Source organism: Perissodus microlepis, chromosome 7, assembly GCF_051167445.1.
Source record: "Perissodus microlepis isolate ML-2025 ecotype Zambia chromosome 7, ASM5116744v1, whole genome shotgun sequence".
NCBI classification, from domain to species: domain Eukaryota; kingdom Metazoa; phylum Chordata; class Actinopteri; order Cichliformes; family Cichlidae; genus Perissodus; species Perissodus microlepis.
Window position 1 is genome coordinate 37,523,631 of NC_140467.1, and position 15,412 is coordinate 37,539,042.

A 15,412-nucleotide genomic window follows, 5' to 3' on the forward strand; every position below is an offset into this window, starting at 1 on the left:
TTGTTCCGTGTCTGGATAAATGAGTGTATAAAAGCTGGAAGTTTTTTGGTTTTTAAAAGTTATTGGTCCGACTTCAGAGACTTGACTGAACTTGTTCCTGGCTCCACCCTCCGTTAGTCAGCCTGTGTAACTACGTGTTAGTGCTGGTGCCTTTAACTTACAAGCATCTTGGAGAGAGGAGGGGAAAAAAGAGACTTTCCCCCCGGCTTTTATCTTAGGGAAAGACGGCTATCCTGCTGTCGCAAGTTTGTTGGCTTTAAACTTGAATAGTCGGTGTCTTTCCGTAAGGGAGAAAAAAGGACAGGTTTTGAATGCGTTTTCGGACTTGGATTAAGTTGTGCATGGAAACTAATGATATTTGAACCCGAGGAAAGGAGAGAGAGGAGGTGGGTGTCGGATACAGGACTACTTTTGCGTGTCCGTCTTATTCTTTTGCGCGTGGATCACAGATACAAGCGTGTTTAATTTGGTCAAAGGTGGAATGGTTTGTTTTTTGTTTTGTTTTTTTTATCATAAAACTTCCTAAATCTGATTAAAGCTGCACAGATCCTAAAGGTTTAATCGTGCTGGAAGACATAACATTTTCGAGGAAGCTTTGAGAATCAGAACCAGAAATATATATATATAGATATAAATATATAAATATATTGCAGCAGTATTGAAATTATGGCGCTGAAGGCCAAAGTGTTGTACGATTTCCACTCTGAAAATCCAGGAGAGATCTCCATAGCAGAGAATGAGGTGGTGACTCTGTTTAGCGAGGAGGAGCTGGAGGGTTGGCTGGAGGGGGAGAACAGCAGGGGGGAGGCTGGCCTCTTCCCTGCCTCTTATGTTGAGATCATCAGAGACCACATCACCTCCAACAACAATGGCTTCTCCTTGACCCAAACCAAAGTCCAGACCTCCTACACATCCTCCCAGCCTCACAGAGGATTTGGGGCTGATAGCAGCAGCTTCCACACTAGCCAGGGCAGCGATGATGACTGGGATGACGAGTGGGACGACAGCTCTCCTGTGGCCAATGTCCCTCAGGGTCTCAGCAGCAGCCCTCCTTTGCACCCAGTTGCCACCTCCCTGCCGGGCCGTGGGAGCTCCCAGCAGCAGCAGGCCAAGAGTTCAGCCACAGTGGGGAGGAACCTGAACAGGTTCTCCACCTTCGTCAAGTCCGGAGGGGAGGCCTTCCTGCTAGGGGAGGCGTCAGCTTTTGTGAAAGATGGAGACAGGATCTGTGTGGTGATGGGGAAGCATGGACCCGAGTGGCAGGAGGACCCTTATCCGTTCACGTGCACCATTGACGACCCCACCAAGCAAACAAAGTTCAAAGGGATGAAGAGCTACATGTCATATGGCCTTACTCCAACGCACACCAATGTCCAAGTCAACCGCAGGTATGTATCGTCTTCCCTTTTCTCCACTTTTCAGATTTTTACTGCGGTTTACGAAATGTTAAAAACAGAGCTGTGGATTTTTGCCATCTGGAGCCTTCTCTTGTTTCCTCTCTGAGGTTCCCTCAACAGCTTTCACATTGTTTCCATGTCCCTGTGTCTGTCAGTTGAACTACACTCGAATTCCCTCAGGGCTTGTTGGGAAAAGATTCCTGCACTTCGCCTCCATTTATCTTTTTCACTCTGTCTCACTACATGCTCCTGGCATTTACCTTACCTCACTTATTCAAACAGTCACAATTTCTCTTCTCTCCACTCCTTCCTGCAGGTATAAACACTTTGACTGGCTCTACGGTCGGCTCGTGGAGCGCTTCCCTGTCATCTCAGTGCCCCACCTGCCAGAGAAGCAGGCCACGGGCCGCTTCGAGGAGGACTTCCTCTCCAAGAGGAGGAAGGGTCTGATCTGGTGGATGAACCACATGACAAGCCATCCTGTGCTGGCGCACTGTGACGTTTTCCAGCATTTCCTGACTTGTGGGGCGGATGAGAAGGCATGGAAGCAGGGAAAGAGGAAGGCAGAGAGGGACGAGCTGGTCGGGGCCAATTTCTTCCTCACAATCAGGTAGGAGTCTGAGAATTGGTCTTTATTAAGATGCACATAGCATTTTTGGAAATGACAAAGTTTTTTGTCAGGTTCTTTTTAATAGTGTTAAGTTTAGCTGAAAGATATTTGACCTTGTATAGGGAACTAATATTATAAACTACGTTCTTTGCTCTGTTTTAACAACTTGGAGTTGAAGGCCTTTAAAAATAGGGTGTGCCAGATAGTGAGCAAAAGATAAGCAGTAGAAAAAATAGCTTCAAGATTTAAAATGAAAATCTTCCCCTTTCTTTTTTCCGTCAGCCCCCCGTCTGTACCTCTGGACCTGCAGGAAGTCGAGAGCAAGATTGAAGGCTTCAAAACATTCACCAAGAAGATGGACGAGAACATCATAGTTGTGAACACCAGCATCAACGAGTTCGGCCGCAAACAAATATCGGGGTTCAAAAAGGAGTACCAGAAGGTCGGACAGTCCTTCAAACTCCTGGCCCAGGCTTTCGAGCTGGACCAGCAGGTCTTCTCACTGGGCTTGAACAAGGCCATTTCCTACACGGGGGAGTCTTACGAGGCAATAGGAGAGTATTTTGCTGATCAGCCGCGGCAGGACCTGGACCTCATTTCCGACCTGCTGGACATCTACAAAGGGCACCTGGCCAACTTCCCTGACATCATCCATGTGCAGAAAGGTGGGAGAGTGTCTTTGTCTTCATGTTGGTAAAAAAATTCAGCTCTGCAGTCTTAGAGCACAAATGCAAAGGAAAGATGTTGAGCACATTTTTATGCAGGGCTAACGTTTTAATACTGCCTTAAAATACTTTCTTGGGAAAATAAATTCTAATTAGTAACAAACCAATTATGAAAAATCAAAAAACGGCAACAAACTGGGAGGAAAGGAAACAGACTCGGCACCAAGTATGTAGGGAAGCTTTTAACTGGCGTTTAAAGAAAAAAATTTAAATGAATTATATGCGTCTAAATGCTTCTAGCATGTCTGTTAATCATGCAGACATACAAAGACCCAGATTCTGACTGTATCCCAACCAAGAGAAACATCTGTTTTCATTTAGTGAAGAGCAGTGTCAATCTGCGTCGAAAACTGAAACCCGTGGTCCATTGTAACACTCGGGGTACTGTGCGAGGGCCTGTATTTGCTCATTTTGAAAACACACACACATTTACAAAGCAGGAGTTGGCTTATTAGTTCCCTGCAGGTTGGGAGGAGGGAGTTTCTCCTGGCACGCAGAGTCCAGACGTTTGCCAGACCGAGAGACACTGTTTCTATAGTCCGCTGAACTCTGTTCTCCAGATACAATCCCAGCTCCCAACTGTGGAACGAGCCTGAATTGCAATAGTCCGTGTGACTGACAGGGCTTCACCTTCTTTCCTGTTGACAAATAACAAGCACATTGTTTTATGCCTCGCAAAGCCCATTTACTTACTAACTCACTGTTTTTTTCCTGTTAAGTTTTTCATGCCAAAGTTTCTCTCCACAGAGCATCATTGGTTCGGGGTATTTTATATAAAATGGGACACCAAATAAAAACCAGTTAAACCAGTAAAACACATTTTACTTAAATTATAACCAAATTGATAAAAATCTCGGAAAGAAAGGCCAACGTAATTGAAACATTTCAGGTGATCTCCCACAAAGTAGTGACATAATTCTGGGGCACCAACGTGGGTTTTATCACTGAAAACACTGACTGGCAACATTTTTTTGTCCTTTTCATACAAAGTGTTGATTCTGTTTATTCATGGTCGGTAGCTTCAAGTGGACTTACACAGCTCAACAGTGACCGCCCACTTTTTTTAAGACCTCCACTTCCAGTAGTGAATTTCTCATTCATTTTGTCCACTGATGTTCCAGAAAATTATTACATTTTATATACATTTAAGCCTTCAAGTGATCCAGCCAGCTACAAGCCAGATCATAACCATGAAATCATTTGATTTGGATCAAAAATATAAAGCAAAATGAAAGTCTACTCAAGTTTCTTCAGTGTTGTGCTCACTAATTGACCTGATGTGTAAGGGTTTAAACATTTCAGTGGTAACAGAAACCTCTATGGTTTTCCTACCCTTGATGTCAGTAACAAGGTATATCCTCTTCTAGTTTTCAGCTAGATTCTATCCTGCTGTAAACTAAATTATAACCCTAATTATAACACATCCAAAGAAAATGACTAACACAACTATAAAATAGACCCAGCATGCAGAAGAATTTGTAAGCCTTTACAATAAGCACTCTCAGACTTTTGTAATCATCTCTGCTGGTGTTAGAAAAGGTCAGTATCCGGTGAGTAACATCCTTCAACCATTGACCATACTGCAGAGTCGACACTGCTGCTGGGGTTGTGAAATAACTTAGATTCGCATAAGATGACTGGCTTAGTTCATGAGGCATCTGATTTGATAAAGAAATAGGCAAGAAGGAAAACAGGACTCCAGAGGGTTTACATTTCCAGACACATCAGGCTTCATTTTTTTCTCAGCAGCAGCAGCTCCACATTCCACTAATTTCTATCAGTCTCATATTGTCTCATATACACTTTCTCCAGTAATGGCTGAATTAGAAAACATATAAAATGGCAGCTGTAACACCTCATGTTTGACTGCTTTGTTGAACTACATATGTCACTTACGGTGACAGTCATCTATGCCAGCTCAGTCTTTTAAGTCCAAAGGCTACATCTGATTTGAATGAGTGGGAATTCCTGGGCCTCTTGTACTCTGTTGCCCCGGGACTACAGGAATCCAAAATGGAGCGGTCTCAGGATTACATTCCCCTCCTCCTCTTTTTTTGTTCCCCCTCCTTTTCCTCTTTCCTCCTGTTGGTTAAAGAAAAATACGAAGAAGAAGAAGAAGAGGGGAGGTGAATGTATGAGGGGGTACAGAGAGTTACAGAGCTTTACAAGATTTCCTACCAGCATAACAGTACAAGAGTTCAAATTATAGCTCAGTAATCCCCTTGGCAGGGAGGAGAGCAAAGTCCGAGTTTTTTTTTCTTTTCTTCACTGTGGTGGCAAACTTGTGCTTCTGATCTTCGTGAGATAGAGAGAAGGAGAAACTAGGTCAGCACGTTCAAGATCAGCTTCCTCGCAATTTCCTCCACATTCATGTGAGTTAGTCCTTAACTCTGAGATCCCTCTTTGTTGGTCATGTCTGTCTGGACTGTACAGCCTCCCCCCCAAAGCTTGAGTCACTCTAAACACTGTGAGTCATAAGTGGGTGATGGGTATCTTCAAAGAAACCTGGCAAAGGTTTGCAACAATCAGCACATTTCTGCAGGTTTCTCAACATGTCCTGATTTTATGTGATCCAGTTACGACCTCGTGAATTTTGTATTGCACAAGTTTCTTTTGTAGAATTGTGTTTTAATTATTTGTGTAGAAGTTCTAAAAAAATCCCAGACTTCCTTGATTTGACTATTGAGTTTGACTTCCTCTTTCCTGTGTAGCCACCCTGATGTCATCAACTGCTTTGCAGACATTTATTTTGAAGTCTCAATTTTCTAATTTTTCTAAGTGTTGTCTCAGGGGGAAAACTGAACTCCTACGAGTGTCTTTTTTTTAATCTGAGCACAAAAACCCCCAGTCAACCCACACAAGCTAAAGAGAGCACAACCATATAGCAAGCTATGAAGATGAATGGTTCTGTTGTTATCATCAAGTCCTGAGAATTGGTCATTGGGGGTGTAAAAGGGTATTTTTTTATAATGGGGATTTTATATTGAAAAATAAAATCAAGTGGCGGTATAACCTTAACCATATAAATTTTGTCCAATCAGAAGCCTAGGGGGCAAAAAGTTGCTAGGCAAAAAAAGGAGGAAAAAGAAAGTACTGTGCAGGAGTCCTCCTGTTCCTTCCATTCATAATAAAGTCTTTGAGTTATCCAGTGGCTGCTTTAAAAAATGTCCTTGTTGTATTTTTCATTTCACAATGTGCCAAGTGTTTTCAGTTTGTGAAAGGTCTGGACTGCAGGAAGGCCAGTTGAGTGCTCTTCTAATGCAAAGCAATATTGCTGTAATGCATGGACAGTATGTAGTTTAGCATTGGCTTGCTGATATATGCAAGGCCTACCTTGAAAAAGACTGCATTGTGTGGATAGGAGCATATGTTGCTCTAAAGCTGTATATACCATTCAGCATTAATGCTGCTTTTCCAGATGTGCATGCTGCCAGTTCCACACACGCTAATGCATCCTCCATACCATCAGAGATGCAGGCTTTTTAAATGAACATTAATAAGAAGCATCCAGAGAAGATGGCAGCGTTTTTGGATTATACTCGAATAAAGTTTTAACCTGTCTAATTTCAAGATCATTTCTTGAAGTGTCCTGAGCCCATGTGGTGATTTACATGACAATGCCATCATCTCAGATTTTCTCATCCAATGTTTGTGAGTTTTTACTTTTAAATTTTGCACATTTAAACTTTGCATTTGGTTCTTGTTTAAACTGTTTAATGTATTCTCTCCCTTAGTGTATTTACCCATTTTATTAGTTCTTAGTTGCTTTAGAGTAATTTTTCCCTCAGTGCTCCATCTTTTTGTGTCAAGTCTCCCGTACGTTCATTCATATTTTCCACTTTTAGATATCTCACTTCCTGCTTTATTTTGAAAGTTAGTTTTTTCCTTGTGCTTTGCTTTTAGTTCCCTTGTCTTGGCTCTGCAATTTAGTTCAGATGTCTTCTTCTCCCCAGATGTCTGCACTTCCTCTAATCACCCTTCTGTTTATGTATAGTTGCTGTCTCCCCTTGTCCTTTGTCAGAGTGTCTGTTCCCCTTGGCCCAGTGTGTTTCTTAGTAGTTTTTTTGTTGTTGTTTTTTTTTAAAAAAAAATGTTTTTAAATCCCCCCCAAAACTGGTCACGACAGACCGGATACCTTCACTGAACCTGGTTCTGCCTGAGTTGAGGTTTTTCCTGTTTAAAGGGAGTTTTTCCTTCCCTGTGTCACCAAAGTGCTTGGTCAGCACGGGGTCATCTGATTGTTGGGATTGTTAGACAGACAGAGAGGCCTGTTTAAAACTGGCGACGATGTTGGCGTCAGACTCTGGGCCATGAGAGTTTGTGTTGGATGTAGTACTTCATTCTCACGCCTGTCTTTCTAAACAGAGGAACAAAATTGCAGATATTAAGAATAACAGTATTGCAACAGTATTTTGCCTGCACCTACCATTACAGGAAATTGTCTCATGAAAAAAAACATTGCACATTATGATGTCAAAAAGGACATCATACCATTAATGTGGCTTGCCATTAAGGGCATACCACATTAATGGTATGCCCTTAATGTGTCTCTGGAGGCTCCATTTTTAGTGATCTGATAAATGGAGATAACAGTTTACGTGTAGGCTAAAAGCTGAAAGCTAAAAACCCAAAAATATCTGTGTATGTGTTGCCACAACCTTTAGTGACTGTAACTTCAAGTGTGCAAACTTAGATTGTTATCTTATCAGCTATCTGTCACTGAAGTGTTCTTGTTTATCTGTGCAAAGAAAGGAAACCTGTTTTTGAGGTAATGTATTTTTAAGATAGATGAATATCAAAGCAGAGTGGTAGTTAGCACTGTTGCCGCACAGCAAGAAGGTTCTGAGTTCAATTCCACCATCAGGCCTGTGTGGAGTTTTCATGTTCTCCCTGTGTTTGCGTGGGTTTCTCCCACAGTCCAAAGACATGCAGTTAGTGAGGATTGCCCACAGGTGTGAATGTGAGTGCGAATGGTTGTTTGTCTCTGTGTGTTAGCCCTGCGACACACTGGCGACCTGTCCAGGGTGTACCTTGCCTCTCGCCCTATGATAGCTGGGATAGGCTCCCGCGACCCTGTAAAGGATAAGCAGAAGCGAATGGATGGATGGATAGCTGTAGAATATTATTTCAGAAATAAATGTGTCAGGGTTTTATTTCCAGTGTTGTCATGATCACAGAATATTTTTGAATAAGTTTTTTTTTTTTAACTTTTGAACTCTCCGATATATTTTCCCAGGTGCGCTGACCAAGGTGAAAGACTGCCCAAAGAAGGAAGGTGAGCTCCACGACCGCTGCAACATAATTTCTTTCGCCACGCTGGCAGAAATCCAGCACTTCCACCGCACACGTGTACGGGACTTCCGCTCACAGATGCAGTACCACCTACGCCAGCAGATCAGCTTCTTCCAGAAGATCACGGCCAAGCTTGAGGACGCACTGCAGAGATATGACGATGACCAGTAGCACAAGAGTGAGACAAGGAAGAGAACAGACTACAAAGGCTTCAAAGAAATGGGTTGTGGTGGTGGTGTCATCCTCTCATAATCGAGAGCATCTTATTGTCCTTTAAAAGAAAAATCTTTTTTGTGATGATCCCTCGCTGTCTGGTAGGAGCATTGGAAGAAAAATACAGGCCATTTGACAACTTCTTGTATTATCTGAAGCTCTGATGAATGTTCCATTAACAAGGATTTTGCTGACGCTCCAGACACATGTTGCAACTCAGCAGGATTGCAGCAGATATTTAAAACAGCTGCTCTCAGTATGACTGGAGCTGCGTTTGAGTCACAGTTTGAGGGTCACGTGACCGTCTCCACTGCCTCTTCATGGGAGCACTCGGTCGGGAAAGAACAATCAACAACAGCCCAAACAAAGACTGGAAAACTAACTAAATCGCTTGAACTGGATGTTTTAGTGCCTGAAAGATATAAATGTACTGATTTGTTTTAACTTGAATGACCTGCTCAGTATTGTTTCAACAAGACAGCATATGAAAGGAAAGAGGGCACTGTCTACTTTCCAGAATCGGTTTCAAGTCTGGATTTCCATCACAGCTTGAAATCTGAGCTACCTGTGATGTCTGACTTCTTTCACATCACCCTCACCTTGTTTGCATTTGAAACTTTTTGTGGTTGAACATTTTCTCTTAAATGTTTTAATGGTGAAGCGGTACCGCAGTAATCTTAACTTCCAGATGTTTTATGAAAACCTAATGCTACATCTGTCTCTCACCCAATTCAGGGTAAGGTTAAAAGCTCTTTCAAATGCCAGCTATTTCTGGCATGGAAACAGTAAACCGAGAGCATGCAGGCAGTGATTGTGATTATAGCATATTTTACATGCTTTAGAGTGAAAGCTTTTTGTTTGAGAAACATGGCAGTCCTTGTGAAACTGATCAACTTGTACATCTCAGACATGCATCACTAACAGACCAATTCTTTTAATTCTATTTGGGGTTGGCATTGTTCAAATACTAGACATAACAGCTTTTCAACTCCCTTCTAACACGCCACCAAAATATGACCACAATGCCTCACGTGTACTGATATAATGAGCCCGATTCACCCAGAAGCTCCTTGGATTTAATCAGCATTGAGTTGCAGGCTGAGCTCTCTGAGAGACAGTTAGGATTTGTTTAATATTACTTATATTTTCCGTAAAAATGCAGAAAACTCAGAGATACAGTTCAGTGGAGTTGGTTACAGGGGTTTAAAGTATCAGCCACTGTCAGTCTGAGTTGTGGTATCAGGTGTGACTTCATTCTTTTCCTGTGATTTCACTTTACAAAGTTTATAATGGGACAAACCACCATCCTGGTTGTTTTTTAGCTGTTCACTTGGATCGCTAGCAAAAGTGAAAGTGATATACTTTCAATATAACATGATGGGAGAAAATAAAAAAATAAATAAAAGCAGAATTTATTTCAGTCATGACTCTGTATTGTTGATTATTGGCATTTTTGCACAATATAGGCCCATTTTCTGCATATTTTAGGGTGTTTGTTTTGATGAATATTAATATATTTGTGATGATCACACACTATTCGGACAAAAGGTATTGTGCCACACTTCTTAATCTTTCATCTTTTTAGTGCCACGGGTGTATAGAATCAGTTACCTAGCCATTCAGCATGCCTTTGCAGTCATTTGTGAAAGAATAAGCTCACTGAATTCAAGTGCTGTAATAACACGCCACACTTTCAAAAAAATATATCCATAATCAGCTGTACCCGCTGAAAAAAAATGACGGTTGAAAATCAGAGAAAAGCCTATGAAACATCCAGAGTTATCACTGTAGATGCGCTTAGTCAGTGTTATTATTCTTGTGTTAAACTTTCAGTTCAGTTTCAATTATATAGTCCCAAATCACAACACCAGTCACCTCAAGGCACTTTATATTGTAAAGTTAGGACCCTACAGTAATACAGAGAAAACCCAAACAATCAAATGACCCCCTATGAGCGAGCACCTGGCGACCCTGGCAAGGGAAAACTCCCTTTCAACAGGAAGAAACCTCTGACAGAACCAGGCTCAGAGAGAGGCAGCCATCTGCTGCAGACGGTTGGGGGTGGTCGCACATTTTAAACCCTTTATCAGGTGAGAAACAATGTTTGGTGACTTCACTGGACATAAATTAGCCTCGTTTCCCCTTCTCCAGGAGGCCATAGAACCACTTGGATGTTTCCTACCACCCACCTTACCATATAGTAATTTATGTGGCTGCTTCACTGACCTTGATTTGGACTGTGAAAATTACAAATGTGGAAACGTTATCAAAAAATAAAAAACTTGCAATATAGACCAACTTGAATTTCCAAACATTTCAATGAGTGACCTATAAAGGGTTATGCAAGGGTTGACGTAAGTCCAAATGATGTAAAGTTCATTATCAGAGGGTGAACATGAGGCTCCGCCCAAACTGATTTCCACGTGACCTCTGAATTGGAACAATGCAGGCTTGTTTATGCAGACACTACTGTATGGTTACCCACTACCTGTGATTCTTTGAATCAGGCTACCAAATGGTGTAACTTAAACAACTTCTCATCCATGGTTTCTACAGCTGTCCATGTTCCTTTATCTGAAAGCCCATGTAGCTTTCAGTTACACCAACACAGTGACTTCAGTATCAAAATTCAAATACAGTTAGAACAGAAAAAGCCAGAAAAGTACAGTCCACATTAACATTAAAACAGTAATCCATTACTTTACGTATTTACTCCCTGAAAACTTTAGCTGCACTTCTCTTTGCACGTTTGCTTTAATCACCCAAGATACATTAAGACAGAGTTAACCATGTGACATGCACATCACTGCATATCCACACTAATGACTGTGCTAAGAAGGGGACATATGTTGGCACTTTACTGTCACATTCTTGCCCGTTCATGGAACAGGTTCATACTAAATATCTCCTCCCATCAGAAGTATGTTTCTTTACGCACGTTACCTGACAGCTGTTGCACAAACAGGCATGAAAGAGCATGTTTGATTTGGTTTTTGTTTCTGTTCACTGAATATGCAAGACAAAAAAAACCCCAACATAACACAATTGGCATAACTGTTTGATGAGTGCACTGAATTTACTGAATTACAGACCAAATCTAATATGATTACAGTGATGTTACCCTTCCTAGAGAAAAGTCTCTCATCTCTTGTTTTCTCTGGTGAAGGGACCACTTCACTCCTTGCTATCTGACACCAGAGTTCAAAGACTGCAGATCAGGTTACTCCAACTGCAGGCCCTTCATTATTTAGACTGTCCTCTTTCTCCCCTCCACTCAGCCTTGATTTTACTTTGAAATTGTGCATTGTGTAGAATGCGTTCAGACTTACCTGCAAAAAAAACAAACAAAAAAAACAAGACCTTTCTGGGGTACTGCTCTCTAAATGCTGCCTGATTCATTGAGTTTTAAAGGTCAGAGATGAGGGTTGTGGAGCGGTGATACAAAAAATTGGACTCACACCAGATGTTATGCATGTGACCAGATTAAGAATCTACGTGGAATTCTACAGTGTAATGCATTCAGAATTTTTGGTGTATGTTATGGTGTTAACGCTTGTCACGTGCATGCCTGGCCACAGATATACATGTAGAGAAACAAGTTTTCTGTACTCATTCATGTTGTTTACAACAAATCCTGGCTCTGCCATCTGAACGTCACAGCAGGGTGTGACAGAGTATTAAGGCCACATTAAGAAAAAAATATAATTTTGCCACGGCTGCTTTTTTTTTTTTTCAACTTTATTCTCAAAATGCGGCACTAATACTCCTTTGTAGCAGGAACTCATCAGAACCAGGTAATATCTTCTGTTGTCCAATTTTGGTGAGCCTCTGTGAATTGTCACCTCAGCTTCCTGTTTGTAACTGATGGGAGTGGCACCCAGTGTGGTCTTCTGCTGCTGCTGCCCATCTGCTCTTCAGAAATGCTTATCTGCATTCCTTGGTTATAACGAATGGTTCTTACTATTGCCTTCTGCTCAAAGCTGACTGGCATAAACAGTATTTTTTCCCCACAGAGATGCCTGCTGGATATTACCTCTTTTTTGCGACATCTGCTGATGCTCTGTTGGAACTCCAGCATGTTGTCTTGACCATGTCTACATAACTAAATGCAGTGATTTGCCAAACTGTAATTGAGTGATTAGATATTTGCGTTAATGAGCAGTTGAATCTGTGTACCTAATAAAGTCAGTCAGTTGTCTGTTGGGGTTTCATTCGTTTAAATACCCTGGTATTAAAATGGGCAACTTTATTGTCATAGATGCTTGGTGTTGGCCATTAACAAGGAAATAAAAGGAAAAAGAAATGCCACTAAAAAAAATAACGTAACATGTTTAGATTTGCACAAACAGCATGGATATTTAAGAAATATTTTTATTAAAAAAACTGTCACAGTGCGTGGCAAACAGATGCAGCCATACAAGGGGTCAGAATTGACAGAAATGTTGAAGATAATCAAGTACATCTTACAATGCATCATTATTGATCATAGAAGCAGTTACACAGCAGGAGTAGTAAGAAAAAGGACACAGGAAAGTACAGGACAGGGAATAATGCCTGTGTCTGTACATGTGGGATGAGTGTTATAGCTTACAGTACATTTAGTCGTATGTACAAACATGATGATCTACTGGCTGACGTAATATGTTTTAAAAAAGCAACACCTGACATCTGTACAGCGTGCAACAGCTGTGGGTGAGTGACTTCCATTACCAGTTATATATGTGCTAACTCAAAATATAGCTGCTGTAAATGTGGTTCACATTAAATGAAATGAACCCTGGGCCACGTTTCACTTCCTCCTTCAGTATAAAATGTATTATTGCAACAACTCTTTGCTTTAAGGAAAATAAGATGTAATTTTCTTGAGAAGGACCCAGGGCAGGTTGTGTTCATTGCTTATAACTAGGAAATCTTTAAAAGAAAAAAGAAAAAAGGAAGAAGAGCTTTTTAAGCAATAATTTCCTCTGTTTTTACTCAGAAGAGTATTTCACATCTTAGAAACAAATGCTAAAAGTGGGTAACACCTCGCGGATGAAGTATTATGGGTATTTCAAGACAGTATTAATGGAACAAAGTCATATTTATTAGCAACGTAACTTAAATGTGATGGCCATTGCACATTTTACTGTCGTCTTTCCAAAAAGTACATGTTGGATGTGCCTTAGGTGACCATTGGTGTTCCCTGGAAAGCAGACACATATCTTATATATACACACACACACACTACAAACACACCTCTAAGGCACAGTTTTTTCAGCATTACTACCCTCAAACCCAGTACTGGCCCTCTTTTAGAGTTGGAGTCGGGGACCTAGATCTCACAGAGGTCCTGAATCCTGTAGTACGTGGAAGCGGATTGCTAGAAGTTTTATTATCTCTTTCATTACTGTTACAGCCTCTAATATTCCCATCACCACCAGCTAAATCAGCCTCAAATGGCCCCCAGAAGGTCATTCCAGGGGCCAGACTCCTCCGGGGACTTGTGGGCACCCTGGGAGAAGTTGGGCAGCTTGCAGAGCCGAGTGGGGTGACCATAACTGAGGGCATAGCCACACTCCGCTCTGGCCTGCCCAGATACGGGCTGTCCTCATTGGGAACCGGCACTGCAGCGAGTTCCTGGACAAGTCGAAGCCGAGCTTGTTTTTCTTTGCGATGGCGGAACACCAGGATCAAAACTATGAGTATTATAATGAGAAGCAAACAAGCTAGCAGCGGAAGGATAATGAGGAGGGGGTCCGACGCAGGACGAGGCAGAACCTCGACATGAATCAGCTGGGTGTCAGGAGGGTTCTCCGGACCGTGTTTCTCTGGGATGGAAGGAGTGTGGGGCTGGGGGGCATGGCTGTGACCTCCTCCTGCTTCCTCTACGCTGCTCTTTGACCTCCCTCCAGGACTCCCATTCCGTGTGTGGTTCCCCAGTCGGTTATGAGGCCTCAACTTGTGATGTGTCCTGTTGTGGTGCTTGTGTGACAAAATGTGGGGGTGCAAACCCACAGTGACCTCACCGCGTGCCGTAGAGCCTCCTTGTCCACCTTCCCGTCCTGCTCTTTCGGCAGTTGTCCTGTTGTGTGCTGGTAGACGGGCTGTTGTGTGTTCGCGACCTATCTTGTCTATTTTATTGAAACCACCAGGACCGTGATGCATCTGGTGATGAGGTAAGATGGTGAAGTGAAGCTCGCCCTTTGCTGGCTGGACATTTCCAGACCTCACCAGGAAGCTGAAAGAGTCATTAAGAGGCGTGGCGGGAGCGTGGACTTGAGCTGTTGTGAGCGTGGATTCATTATTGTGGAGCTGGTTGTCGCTGTCACTAAGATTCTCCTCGATGGCAACTCGGCCTTGCACCACATCTCTGAATGTGAATGACTTCAGGACCTCTGACGCTCTGTTAGGATCATATGTTATCTACACAAACACACACACGAAAACACATAGCAGAGGAGAAAGTCAACAGCAAACCAGTCAGACATGCGACATACTGTAGTTTTATGACATTGCAGCTGGAGAAAGGGACCGTCTAACCCCGACTCATTACAACAAATGGCTTTACCTTGACTAGTTTTCCATGTTTTGGTGGAGAGAGAACCTCAAAGACCGGGTTGGCTCGGCTGATTCTCGCCAGCTCTGAGGCATCAATCATGGCTTTTCCCAGTTTCACAGCGATACCACTGGGGACTCGAACTGGCTCTCTCAGGTAGATCAGAGGCCGCACGGTCACTTTCACCGTCGCTGTTACATTTCCATAATTAACGCCAGGTGACGAGGCTGACACTGACATTTGAAAGGTGTCCTCGGACTCGCTGAGATCAGTCATGTGATAGACGACGCGTCCAAACTGGAGGTCCTCGTGGCGGAATGTGGTGACCTCCTGGTCGTTAATAGCGATGCGTCCGTGGCGAGGGGGTGTGGTGACAGTGTAGGAGACAGTGGCCCGGCTCTGACCATTGGTTTGAGCTGCAAGCTGATTGGTTGTCAGGACAACCGCGGTCCGGCCTTGAATCAACGACAGGCCAGTGTTGTTCACAATGGACACCGAGGGCTTAATAACCTCCAAACTAAACAGCTTGTAGAGTGGACGGTGATGGCCGTCTGTTACGTTGAAGTAGAAAACTCCTGTTGAGGGGTCGCCCTAAGGGAGGAAACATTGAAAGGAAGAACAAAAGACACAACGCAGAAAT

General features: G+C 42.6%; 2 protein-coding genes across 3 annotated transcripts in view; one reads left to right on the top strand and one right to left on the bottom strand.

Moving 5' to 3' along the window:
- LOC146383566 (sorting nexin-18-like) lies at nucleotides 1-12,435 on the top strand. The gene is made up of 4 exons (XM_084934880.1): nucleotides 1-1,388; nucleotides 1,714-2,007; nucleotides 2,290-2,672; nucleotides 7,969-12,435. The coding sequence occupies exons 1-4, from the start codon at nucleotides 667-669 to the stop codon at nucleotides 8,193-8,195; spliced, it is 1,626 nt and encodes a 541-aa protein (XP_084791006.1). The 5' UTR covers nucleotides 1-666; the 3' UTR covers nucleotides 8,196-12,435.
- Nucleotides 12,388-15,412, bottom strand: part of LOC146383567 (chondroitin sulfate proteoglycan 4-like) — a 20,039-nt gene continuing 17,014 nt past the window's right edge. For both annotated transcript variants that reach the window (XM_084934879.1, XM_084934878.1), the window contains 2 exons: nucleotides 14,785-15,363; nucleotides 12,388-14,639 (listed from right to left, as the gene is read on the bottom strand). In XM_084934879.1, the coding sequence (XP_084791005.1) occupies nucleotides 13,506-14,639; nucleotides 14,785-15,363 (1,713 nt within the window). In that variant the 3' untranslated portion in view covers nucleotides 12,388-13,505. The remainder of the gene's footprint in view (nucleotides 14,640-14,784; nucleotides 15,364-15,412) is intronic.